The 12,449-nt window shown below is 34.2% G+C and overlaps 1 protein-coding gene and 1 long non-coding RNA gene across 2 annotated transcripts; one reads left to right on the top strand and one right to left on the bottom strand.

The window, feature by feature from the left end:
* Positions 1-1,917: 1,917 nt before the first annotated feature.
* On the bottom strand, positions 1,918-3,063 carry LOC126969788 (uncharacterized). The gene is made up of 2 exons (XR_007730448.1): positions 2,798-3,063; positions 1,918-2,683 (listed from the first exon to the last, which is right to left on the bottom strand). It is a non-coding gene; the product is annotated as an uncharacterized LOC126969788 (long non-coding RNA).
* Positions 3,064-5,638: 2,575 nt separating this feature from the next.
* LOC126969777 (RWD domain-containing protein 2A) lies at positions 5,639-8,384 on the top strand. Its single transcript, XM_050815339.1, has one exon. The coding sequence runs from the start codon at positions 6,325-6,327 to the stop codon at positions 7,195-7,197; it is 873 nt and encodes a 290-aa protein (XP_050671296.1). The 5' UTR covers positions 5,639-6,324; the 3' UTR covers positions 7,198-8,384.
* The last annotated feature ends 4,065 nt before the right edge of the window (positions 8,385-12,449 follow it).

The raw sequence follows: 12,449 nt of genomic DNA on the forward strand, positions 1-12,449 counted from the left end.
ACAATACTACGAATAACTATTTCTTTTGTTTCATATATCATTTAATAATATACAATATGCCTAAAACGCCTATTGACGCCTATTAAAAATAAATAAATTATTCGTTTTCGTACGAGAAAGTGAAATGGAAACAAAAACTTTTTCGTGCGCCATAGTTATTATTTAAATTCTCTTTGGTTGTTGGTATTGCACCAAGTTACAGGTGTCATGTTGATTCGCCAGAGTTCGACATACTACCTACATTATTACATACTCACAAAGAGTATATTAATATATAGGGAACTCATCAAATCATCAATTAATATACATAATATAGAAAAGGGCGGGAAACTTAAGATCGGTCGCACGTAATTTTGTTAATATTTCATTTTATTTTTAAATTTCATGTAAATATTTTGATATTTTGATCAGATAAGTTGTAGATTGTATATATTTTAGTAGTTAGTTTTTATTAAAGTGTTAATTTGTGTAAATTTCATCCTATTGGTAAGTCTTCTTTTCTTCACTTTTCTATGATATGATGGACCCCCCGGATGATCCTGGGGGGACAGCCCCTGATATAGGTCATGTAGTGACAATTTCTAATAATGACGAAGGTAGCACGATGGATACAGATGGTTCTGTGTCTCAGACATCTAGTGGCCGTAAAAGAGTGTCAGCTCGACCCAGAATATGCAGACACTGTAATAAAAGACGCCGAAAACACCGTGGTGATAAGAAGGATATTAAGGAAAGTGATTGCAAATGTGTAGACATTAGTGACAAACAAATTCTTTCCAAAGTCGATTCCTGCAATAATTCTTCTATAGTAGTAGAGACCATACAAAAAAATAACACAGACACTCCACAACAGCCACAGCCCCCTGTTGCAAGGCTGTTATATAACTCATTAGATGCTGCTCCTTTTGTTGTACACATTCAGAAACAGTATTCATCTCCCGATGATAATGTTACTTTACATCCAGTTACGTTTGGTCGTTTTCTCAAAAGAAATTCTATTAAAAATATTGTGAATGGAAGTTTAAAAAGGATTGGCCGGAATAGGTTATCTATTTCTTTTTCTAAGTACCAAGATGCAAATGACTTTGTTGAAAACAAAAATTTAGAAAATGAAAAATATAAGGCTTTTATTCCATCATTTTCTGTGAGTAGAATAGGAATAGTCAGAGGAGTACCAGCTGAGTGGTCTGAAGAGGAAATAAAAGATGATGTTTCTGTTCCTATTGGCTGTGGTCCAATCATAAAAATTAGGAGAATAAAACGAAAGATGATGATTGATGGACAAAACCATCTTAAATGTACTGAGTCTGTGGTATTTACTTTTGATGGGCAGTTTTTGCCTAAACGAGTATATATGTGCTACACTTCTCTTACTGTAGACTTGTATATATATCCTACTATTCAATGCTACAATTGTTGTCGGTTTGGTCATGTGAAATCTCAATGCAGATCTAAACCAAGATGTTTTAGATGTGGTCAAGGACATAGTGGTGACAAGTGCTCTGTTCAAGATGATTTTATATCTTGTTGTTTATGTAAAGGTTCCCATATTGCAACTGATAAAAAATGTTTAGAATATGAAAGACAAAGAGCTATAAAGGAATCAATGGCTAAAAACTGTATTTCCTATTCAGAAGCTTCAAAGATACATCCATCTGTCTCTCGAATTTCATATGCAGATACATTACTCTCATCACCTAACATCACTCCTAATACTTTTCCAACCCAGCATCAACATTCAACACCTAAAGCTATAAACAATACTTCATATAAAAAAACTGTTTTTGTTAAACCAAAGCCTCCACCTACACTTAGCAAAGGATATGACAAATCTGCTCACCAAGAAATTTTAAGGGATTTTAATATTCCCCAACCCTCTAATGGATGTGCATTAATTAACATAGAAAATGAAAATCCTTTGGAATCCTCAGTAATTGATTTAATTATTTCTCTTATAAAATCTCTTAGTCAATCGAATGAATTTTCACCGTCCAACGCTGCCTTATTAGTTTCTGCAATTACTCAAATTTATAAACCAAATAATGGACAAAGTTCTTCAATGGAATTGTCAAAGCATCACTCCTAAAAAAAGTGATCTTATTTATTTATTAAATAAATATAAACCTTATATCTGTGCTCTTCAAGAGACATGGTTGAAACCAGGATCTTTATTTAAGATTCGTGGTTATTCATGTCTCAGAGAAGATCGTGTGGATGGGCATGGCGGAGTAGCCATGCTTGTGAAACACCCTCTTTCCTTTTCTCTCTTCTCTATTCCTTCTCACAGTAATGATTTTTCTATTATTGCTGCTTTAGTTGAAAATATCTGTTATGTATCTATTTATATACCTCATCCTTCTTCTGCAATCTTAAATGAAATTAAAGATATTATTTCCATTCTTCCGAAGCCTTTTATGATCCTTGGTGATTTTAACTGTCGCCATGAATCCTGGGGTTACTTATCTTCTAATAGTTATGGTAACACATTAATAGATATATTTGATTCAGTGAATTTGTGTATATTAAATGATGGTCGTCCTACACGACGTTCTCATCCTGACGAGGGCCCAAGTGCTCCAGATTTAACAGTCACTACACCTAATCTTGCTTCTTCTTTGTCCTGGGATCCATTACGATCTACTTTTGGTAGTGATCACCTCCCACTATTATTATCATTTCCAACCTGCAATAATAACAATAAAGTATTACATAAAACTTATTCTCCTCGTTTAAAATATAAGCTTAATGATGTTGATTGGGATTTATATAAAGATCTAATAAAAAACAAAATTATTACACTTCCAAAAATTAATCCAGGTACAGAATCTCAGTGTGCAGATTCTTTAGCAAGAATCTTTATTGAGGTTGCCAATGAGATTTTTCCAAGTAAAAATAGCTCTTTGGGTTTTATTCCTTCTCCTCCTTGGTGGGATAACGAATGTACTGAGGCAGTAAAGAGAAGAAAATATACTGAAATTACATACTGTCAATGTTCCACTGATGAGAATTTTGAAATTCTTACAAAGAGTATGTCAGAAACTTCAAAATCTCTAAAGAAAAAGAAATTTGATGGCTGGAAAAATTTCTGCTATTCAATATCACCTGATGTCAAACCATCTCTTGTATGGCAAAATATAAGAAGGTTTAGATCTGCATACAAATATTCATCTCCAAAATCAATCCCTTTTCATTTAGTTAATAGCTTTTTAGATAAATTGGCTCCACCTTTCGTTCCTGAAGACTTAATAATTGTTTACCCTGTAATAAATATAAATAATGATAACTGTTTTGGTTTAAACAGTATATTTTCTCTCACTGAACTAAAAGGTGTATTGTCTCATGTTAAGGATTCTGCTCCTGGACTGGACGGTATTCCGTATTCCTTTATCTCTCATTTAGATGATGATGCTTTATTTTATTATTTATCTCTTATAAATTCCATAGTGACATCTGGTAACATCCCCTCCACGTGGAAACGTCAAGAAATAATTCACGTACTGAAACCTAATAGGTGTTCTTCAGACCATTCTGCCTATCGCCCAATCGCACTTTCTTCTGTTTTGATGAAAATTACAGAACATCTTATAAAAAATCGTTTAGAATGGTTTGTTGAGCATAACGGTCTATTATGTGAATCCCAATTCGGTTTCAGACGTGGGAAAAGTACTATTAACAGCTTAAGTATATTCATTTCTGATATTCAATTATCATTTTCAAATAATAAATCAGTAATAGCTGCGTTCTTAGATATAAATTGTGCCTATGATAATGTCGTAGTAAGTATTTTAAAGAGTAAGCTTTTACAACTTAATATACCTCTGCTATTAACAAATTTTATCATAAACATGCTTTCCGAAAGATACATAATCCTGAAACTAGATGATAGGAAGTCAATTACTCGACTTGTTTCAAAGGGCCTCCCCCAGGGATCAGTACTTAGCCCAATATTGTATAATATTTATACACACGATTTAAAATCATCACTTAATTGTGTAAATGTTCTTCAGTATGCTGATGATCTATTAATTTACTGTCGTGATATTTCTATTGAAAAAGCTAGTTCTTCTATAACACAACCGCTGATAAATTTAAAAACTTGGTTGGACTTAAATGGCCTTGATCTATCACCTGAAAAAGTACAATAGTTTTATTCACGAGATCAAGAACTCCTCCTCCTATTTCTATATTTTATGAGGGTTATCAGATTCCAGTTAAAGATAATGTTAAGTTTTTGGGAATTGTCTTAGATTCGAAACTAACTGGTATCCCACATTGTGATTACCTAAATGCTAAATGTGAGCGTACTCTTAATATTTTAAGATGTCTGTCAGGTGTTTGGTGGGGTGCGCACCCTTTTTGCATGAAATTGTTATATAATGCTCTTATAAGAAGTATATTAGATTATGGTACATTCTTGCTGGAGCCTGGTAGTGTTAAGGCATTTAAAAAACTAGATCTCATACAGTCCAAAGCTTTACGAGTAGTTTCTGGTGCTATGCGGTCAAGTCCTATCAATGCTCTTCAAGTAGAATGTGGTGATCCTCCACTACATCTACGTCGTCAATATTTAGCAGACAAATTTATATTCCGATCTTTTCAGTTTCTTAACCACTCTCTTTATAACAAACTTCAGAAACTTTCTCATTATAAAGATTCATCTGCATATTGGTCAAATAAAAAACCACCTTGTCTAATCAATAGTTTTAAGAAATTTATCAACATAAAAGCTCCTATTCATCGATCCATTAATTATCCTCTTTTCAGTACTAGCTTTAAAGCATTAATGTTGCTTCCAGAAATTAATTTTGACTCAGAATTAAATAAGCACGATATTAGTACAAATTTTTCGTTTAATCTTCTTAAAAATACTGTTTGGATTGATTACCATCATATTTACACAGACGCGTCTAAACATTCCTCCTCGGATCCCGTTGGTGTAGGTGTCTATCACGCTCAATTTAAAATATCACAGAAAATTAAACTACCTCCGGAAACATAGGTGTTTACTGGGGAATATTATGGCATTTTTAAGGCTATTGAATATATTATTCTATTTAAACTTCCAAAAACAATAATTTTCTCTGATTCAAAAAGTGCCTTACAGTCTCTCAATAGGTTCCCATTTAAATCAAAAAACATTTCTTCTGTTGTCATAGAAATAAGAAATCTATTAAATAAATGCAATCACTTTGGTCTTTCTGTGTTGTTTGTATGGATCCCCAGCCATAGCGACATTCCTGGTAATATAAAAGCAGACCAACTAGCTAATGAAGCCGTGGTCGATGGCGACATTTTCCCTTATAAAGTTTTTTGCCAGGATCTAGGTGCTCTTCCTATAGTTCACCTTCAGGATTGTTGGAATAGACTTTGGACTGAAACTGGTCAATCAAAAGGCAGGAAATATTTTAACCTTCAGCCACTTATTTCATTTAAACCATGGTTTTTCCGTGCCAAATGCAATAAGTTAGTATGTTCTTCTATCATAAGAATGCGTTTGGGTCATGTTTGCACTCCTGTTCATCTTAATAGATTAGGCATTGTATCTACTGACATGTGTGAATGTGAATCCGATAAATGTGATCTAGATCACATTTTCTTTTCATGTTCTCTATACGACCACTCCTCATTCCTGAATGATCTAATATCTCTTAATGTTCCTTTTCCTACCTGTATATCCTGTCTTATTATGTATCCATGTAAATTTTATAAAATATTGTCATCTTTCATTCTTCAGAATCATATTAAAGTTTAAATATTTGTAATGTTGTGTAAGTAGCAAGTATATATGTATATTTATGAAATTTTTAATATCCGTTTCAATCCTCTTTCTACTTATCTGATCCTTTCCCGTGTTCCGTATCCTTTTTTAACTTAGTTTCCCAATCTTTTAATTTACGTTTTTGGCAAAAAGTAAACGCTATTGCCAAAAGAAGAAAAAAAAAATACATAATATAATAAATTTATTCATGCATCTTCGGTATTCTTGTGGATTCATTTGTGGAAATCTGGACAGTTAGAAACTGAAATGTTAAGGATCGGTGGAAAAATACAATTTAATTGGTCTGTATTATTGTGATTCGATAATTGCTCCAAGGTGATTTTATATTATTTCATTTTGTTAGCCAGGTTTACTAACTTCTTAGTCCGTACTCACTTCTGTCTCCAACGCATTTCAACTTCCAAGAGGTGTAGGTGCGCTCACACTCATTAGTTAGCACTTGTACTTTGTAGGCTTTATAGGTGTTGATATCTTGCTGTTGCTATCAGTAAATATATTGTTTTATTTGGAAACGGAAACCTTGTTTGTACATATATATCATAAGTATGGATACACTACAAGTAAAAATGATGTTATCTCTATCTCATCAATTGGAAGAACTTGAATTGTTACAGTCAATGTATTCAAATTATAATGAGCTAAGAGTGAATGATGAAATTGCACTAGAAGAAATTAGCCAGTACATACATGGAAAAACTATTTTTACTCCTCGACATCTGGACCTTACAATAAATATATTAGTAGATAAATTAAAATTGGAAATACTTATAAATTTGCCTACTCTATACCCACACCAGGAACCAAGTGTAACTGTAAGATGTGATCAATTAAATCGTCAGGAGGAAAGTGATTTCAATAAAGGATTGCAGGAATTTGTAAAAACAAAACACATTGGTGGAGAGGTTTGTTTGCATACTATTATATTATGGGTGCAAGACAATGTTATAAGTTTTAAGAAGGTTGAAAATGATGATTCCTTAAAAATTCAAACTACTTCAACCAATACTTTAAAAGCAAAAAAGGACATGTTTGCAAGATATTGGATTGTGTCTCATCATATCTATAGTAAGAAAAAACGGGATGAAATCCTGAGATTGGCAAAAGAATTAAATTTAACTGGTTTTTGCTTACCAGGAAAGCCTGGAGTCATATGTATAGAAGGTATTGAAAGTGATTGTAATGCATGGTGGAAAATAATAAGATCTATGACTTGGAAAAAAATTGCACTAAAGAAAATGGAATCCTTTAAGTTGAGTAGACAAGACAGTCAACAGAGATTTCAAAATTTTGAAGAGCTGCATTTTCAAAATGCATGTAACAATGGGAAACATCCTAATATGAGTGAATTTTCAAAATACATTGAAAAGCATAGATTGACAGAATCTTTTAATGAGTTATTTGGGTTTTGTAATACTTAAAAACTAATTGTAGACCAAATAAAGGTTTGTTAATTAAAACTTGATGCTGAATGTTGTCCAAGTTATACTATAAGATGTGGTTGTTACATTACTATCATTTTGATGATTTGTTGAATCTAGTTTGAATTTGGTTTGAAAGAGTTAATATTGTATATCTCAAGTTTACCAATTAAGTTGTAATGCCGATTTGACATTTTGAATTTCTAACAATCTTGAGTGGTACTCATATCAATCTACATTGTAGTGGGCAGAGTGTAACACATAGTACTGGTGTTACATAGCATGTTACTCGGGCGACATAGGAAAATGAAAATAAGTAAACAATATAATACTAGTTTGTGTCATGCATACAAGTACCTTAAAATATTACATATATTCAAGTGTTATTGAAGTGAAAACTTCTTTTGTCATACTGAGCAATATATTTTGTGGTTATTGAATGAGACTGATGTGCCATGCTCTGCTATTTAACACTTGCTCAGTTCAAATCAGTCTAATCAACTAAGATTGTGTGAACAGTCAATGTACATTACCAGAGTAATAATTTATATAATATTAATGTTTGGTATGCTATTAACAGACCAATTTCCGAAATTCAACAACTGTGCGCATATTATGGTGTGTAGGAATATGATTGTCATTCCTGCCACCCCAACACCTCCATGAACCTCAGCCACCTCCTCTCCTTTCTAAAGTTTGGGGTGCCAAGATGTTTAGCCCAGTAAAGCACAAGCAAATGTATGATGTTTATTATAAGTACAATGACCAGTTAGGGCCACCATTATCTTATAAGTTGAATTCAATTGAGCTTTATAAGGTGATTTGCCATATTAGCATTAATGTTGGGGAGTTTCTTCAATGCTTGTGCTTTAGAATTTGGTTTTTGAGTCAGCCAGGAGGTAGCGGTATGATGGGTTCTTGTTGATGATGGCAGTAATGTTTGAGACTCCCAATTTCTAACTCATATGTAAGTGCTTTATGAATGTAGAACAAAAAATAGGAATATTTTGTATTTTTAAATGTATCTTGATGATGTTTACACTTCTTGAGCTGTGATGATGAAATTGAGATGTTTACATTTTAATATTATTTTAATTATTTTTTATTATATATTTTTAATTCTTGTTAAACTATTTTATTGAAGATTATAATGTAATTTTAAATAAAATGTATTCATGCTGTAAAAATTTTTATTCTCACCAAAATAAACAATAAAATCAAAAACTAGAAGTAAAAATCGAATGTCTTACTCATTTAAAAATTAATTTGCAATCATGCTTGAATTTAGTTTTCTTATGATGCATAAAAAACTAAAGGTGCACCCGACGTTGATGATCTTGAGCTGTATCCACACAAAGAATAATCCAAAATCCTACGTCCATAACATTGTACTTTTTTTAAGGACAATCAAGCGTACGGGTCACCTGGTGTTAAGTGATGACCACCGCCCATTTTCTCTTGCAACATCAGAGAAATCACAGGTGCGTTGCCGGCCTTTCAGGAAGGTACGCGCATTTTTTGAAGGTACCCATGTCATATCGTCCTGGAAACACCACATAAGGAAGCTCACTCTACAGCTTTGTAGTTCGTGGAAGAAAGCGCACAGTAGAGGACCGCAACACAAACAGATGGTGGGGATGATATCCTAATTTGAGGCGTGTTGTGCGAAGGTGGAATTCGGCGGCAGGAATCAGGTGAAACAGCTCTTCGGAACACTCCCCGTGATAAATGCGGTAGAAGACGCACAATGAAGCGACGTCTCTACGCAACATCAATTGATCCAGCCGTTCACAGAGCACTGGGTCCCCGACAATTAGAGCTGCTCTGCGTTGCACGTGGTCAAATGGATCGAGCTGATACTGGGGTGCACCAGACCAGAGATGACAGCAATACTCCATATGTCCCCTCCTTGACGCCCAGCTTCATCAAAGCCAATTTGGCTTTGCTCTTCAGATGACCACGGAATTGGCAATCGCTCGTCGAGTGTGTCGAGACCTAGTATTCCGATACTAGGCGAGGGAAATGTCGAAGAGCAGTGATACAACAAATGTGTTTTTTTTAGTGGTAAACGCGCAAAGTTGAGTCTACTGGGGGTTAAATTGAACAAGGTTGAATTTACCCCATTCCGCGACCTCGAGAGAGGACTCGATAGAAGACACAAGTTACTCCCGGCACTGGTCGACGATTTCCCGAGAGAGACCTGCATGGCCCGTGTATACGGCATCAACAGAGCTGTCGTCTGCATAGCAATGTATGTTGCACCTACAACATATCATTGATATGCAGAAGAAACAGTGTCGGAGACAGCACACAGCCTTAGGGCACTCCACCGTTCATGGGCTTCGGGTTCAAGCAATTAATGTCTCTGTCCGGTTATGGTTCCACTGTAAAATATGGCCCAATAATCCGATCTCCATTTTTCAATCTATCAATGGAACAATCACGCAAATAACAAAAACAATAAATTGGCGCCCAAAACACGCGACAAAGTTTTTGAATTTAGAACAAAACTCAAGAGTATCTATTTTTCGGAGTGTGTTGCTTTCCAGCCAGTTCAAATAAATAATCTTCAAGACGTATCTACTTGAAAATCATTATTTTATGTAATATATGATTGTGTGGAATGAGTCCTATACCACTTTAAACAAGGAAATTCAAACCTCTCTACTAATCTTATTCTAAATGTATGGGAGAGTTTAATATGAAAATATTGGATACTTCTCGTTTGATTTTCATGAGTTACTGATATCAATAAACTGATTAGGTAACGTGCTTTTTTTTATATCTATAAGGGTTACGGAATAATCGGCTGGTCACATTTAACAATGACAGTCCGTATAGTAGGCGCCCTTCGGTGATTCGATACGACTTGCCTCGGCGAGTCTATTGAACGCGGATCTACTCGTATAAGGACGCGTTTACGAATCCGACAAAAATAAGATATTTTTCGGTAGAGTTTGTGATGAAATGAAACTAAATCTAACAAAACTAAAATTTGCCACAAATTGATTACCTACTTCTTTATCTCCAATTAGCGGTAAATTTTTGATTTGAAATTTTGATATTTTATGTCGTAAAAACGATTATCCGTTACCTCTTCACTCAAAATTGACGAAATGGGCCTTCATTCAGGATCAGTTTTCTGCTACTACTTACATAATTTTGTCTCTTAAAAATTACGTAAGGAAAGCAGATATAAGATCGCTGTACGAACATGAATATTTTTTATAAGCTCTACAATACTGTCTTTGATACTTTACATATTTTGTACGCAGTCAGAATTTCAAAAAATTTTCTTTCTGTATTTTTTTGAAGAATTAGTGATTTATAAGTTCATCTCTAAATATAAGGTCTTATTAAATCGAAATCCATGAAAATAACCAACTTCTCTTCATGGGTGTCATTTTCATGGTTTTCGGGGTCAACAATAATGAATACAGGGTCAAAATCGAAATTCAAGATGGCGCCTATGAAATCTACAAAATTTTCTTCATGGTGTCATTTACTTCGTCAAAATTAGAATTCATTCATAAACTTAAATAATATTATAAAAGGCCTGTCTAACAATAACAATAATAAATATAGAAATATTTACGTTTCGACTTTTCACCCAAAATATTTACAAAACACATTCCGCTACCAATCTAATTACAAAATCTCAAAATTTGATTTTGAAAGACCTATTTAATGATACCCTACATGCAAAAAAAATTTCATCCCCTTTTAAACCACTTCTTGTGGTACCCTTCTTATCAATTATTACCACCATATTATGTCAAGAAGAGTTATTTCAATAGATATTGTAATCATAAGGTATATGCTATTACATAAATGTAACGTATATCTTCCTTAATACCGCATTATTTTCAAAAGACCAAAGGAAATGTCATGTATCAAACCTGAATTTAACTTTCAAAGACCTATCCAACGATACCCCACAAGGTAAGTTTCTAATATTTTTTTCAACTCCATTTTAGGGGAGGTATCCTTAGGGGGGCAGCTACGTCCAAAGCACCAGACCACACAAAAAATGGCGTGCGTACAAAGCACACATGTTAGAAGTGAAACTTATTTGTGAAAACCAATTTTTAAATCTCGTTTATATTAATAATTATTTTCCTAATCTGTTCTCTAAATCAATTGATTTTTGTCAATATTGGAAATTATTAGATGTTTTACTTATTATTATTACTCATTAAACCTGCACGATATAAAGCTAGTAGTTCTACATACTCGCGGCCGCGTGCTAAACCTGCATGATACAACGCTAGTAGTGAAGTTGTTTTACTTCATAGCGGTATCGTCTGCTTCATGCTACATTCGAATTTTCTCGCTCTATCTCAATCAGACTTAATCTCCCTCCCCTCTTCTTGGATAAAAACGTCCTTCATTTTCGTGACGCTTCATTCCGTTTCATCCGTAAAAATTAACCCTCATGCGGGCAAAGAAGTTTCACTTCTAAAATGATCCCAAATTCGTTCTCTGCACCCTCGAGAACCTCGAATACGATATCCATATTGTTGAAATTATAATTTTGCGCGGCAGCCAATTTGGATTTAAAAAATGATCCCAAATTCGTTCTCTGCACCCTCGAGAACCTCGGATACGATACCCATATTGTTGAAACCATACTTTTGCGCAGCGGCCATCTTGGATTTCATAAATGATCACAAATTCGTTCTCTGCACCCTCAAGAACCTCGGAGACAATACCCCTATTGTTGAAACCATAATTTTGCGCGGCGGCCATCTTGGATTTCAAAAATGATCCCAAAATCGTTCTCTGCACCCTCGAGAACCTCGGATACGAAACCCATATTCTTAAAATCATAATTTTGCGCGGCGGCCATCTTCGATTTCAAAAATGATCCCAAGATCGTTCTCTGCACCCTCGATAACCTCGTATACGATACCCATATTGCTGAATTCATAATTTTGCGCGGCGGCCATCTTGGATTTAAAAAAAAACTGCGTTTACTGCACACGATGTTATGCGACAGAATTGCCATCTAATGTTCTAATATTTAACAAAATCATCAACAATATCAAAAATACATAGGTATTAAAAAAAACTAAATTCAAACTTGCTAAAGTATCAAATTCATTTTATTCCCGCAATTAACTTTAAGTACTACGTGTATGCGTTTGAGCGGTGTCAGTGTAGTGGTGCGATTCGACCCGCGACCAAACTATTCCAAAGAGCATGTAAAAAGTCGGTAATTTTCTATTATCTGTAGCGTGCATTATCATGTA

This window comes from Leptidea sinapis, chromosome 19, assembly GCF_905404315.1.
Source record: "Leptidea sinapis chromosome 19, ilLepSina1.1, whole genome shotgun sequence".
Lineage (NCBI taxonomy): Eukaryota > Metazoa > Arthropoda > Insecta > Lepidoptera > Pieridae > Leptidea > Leptidea sinapis.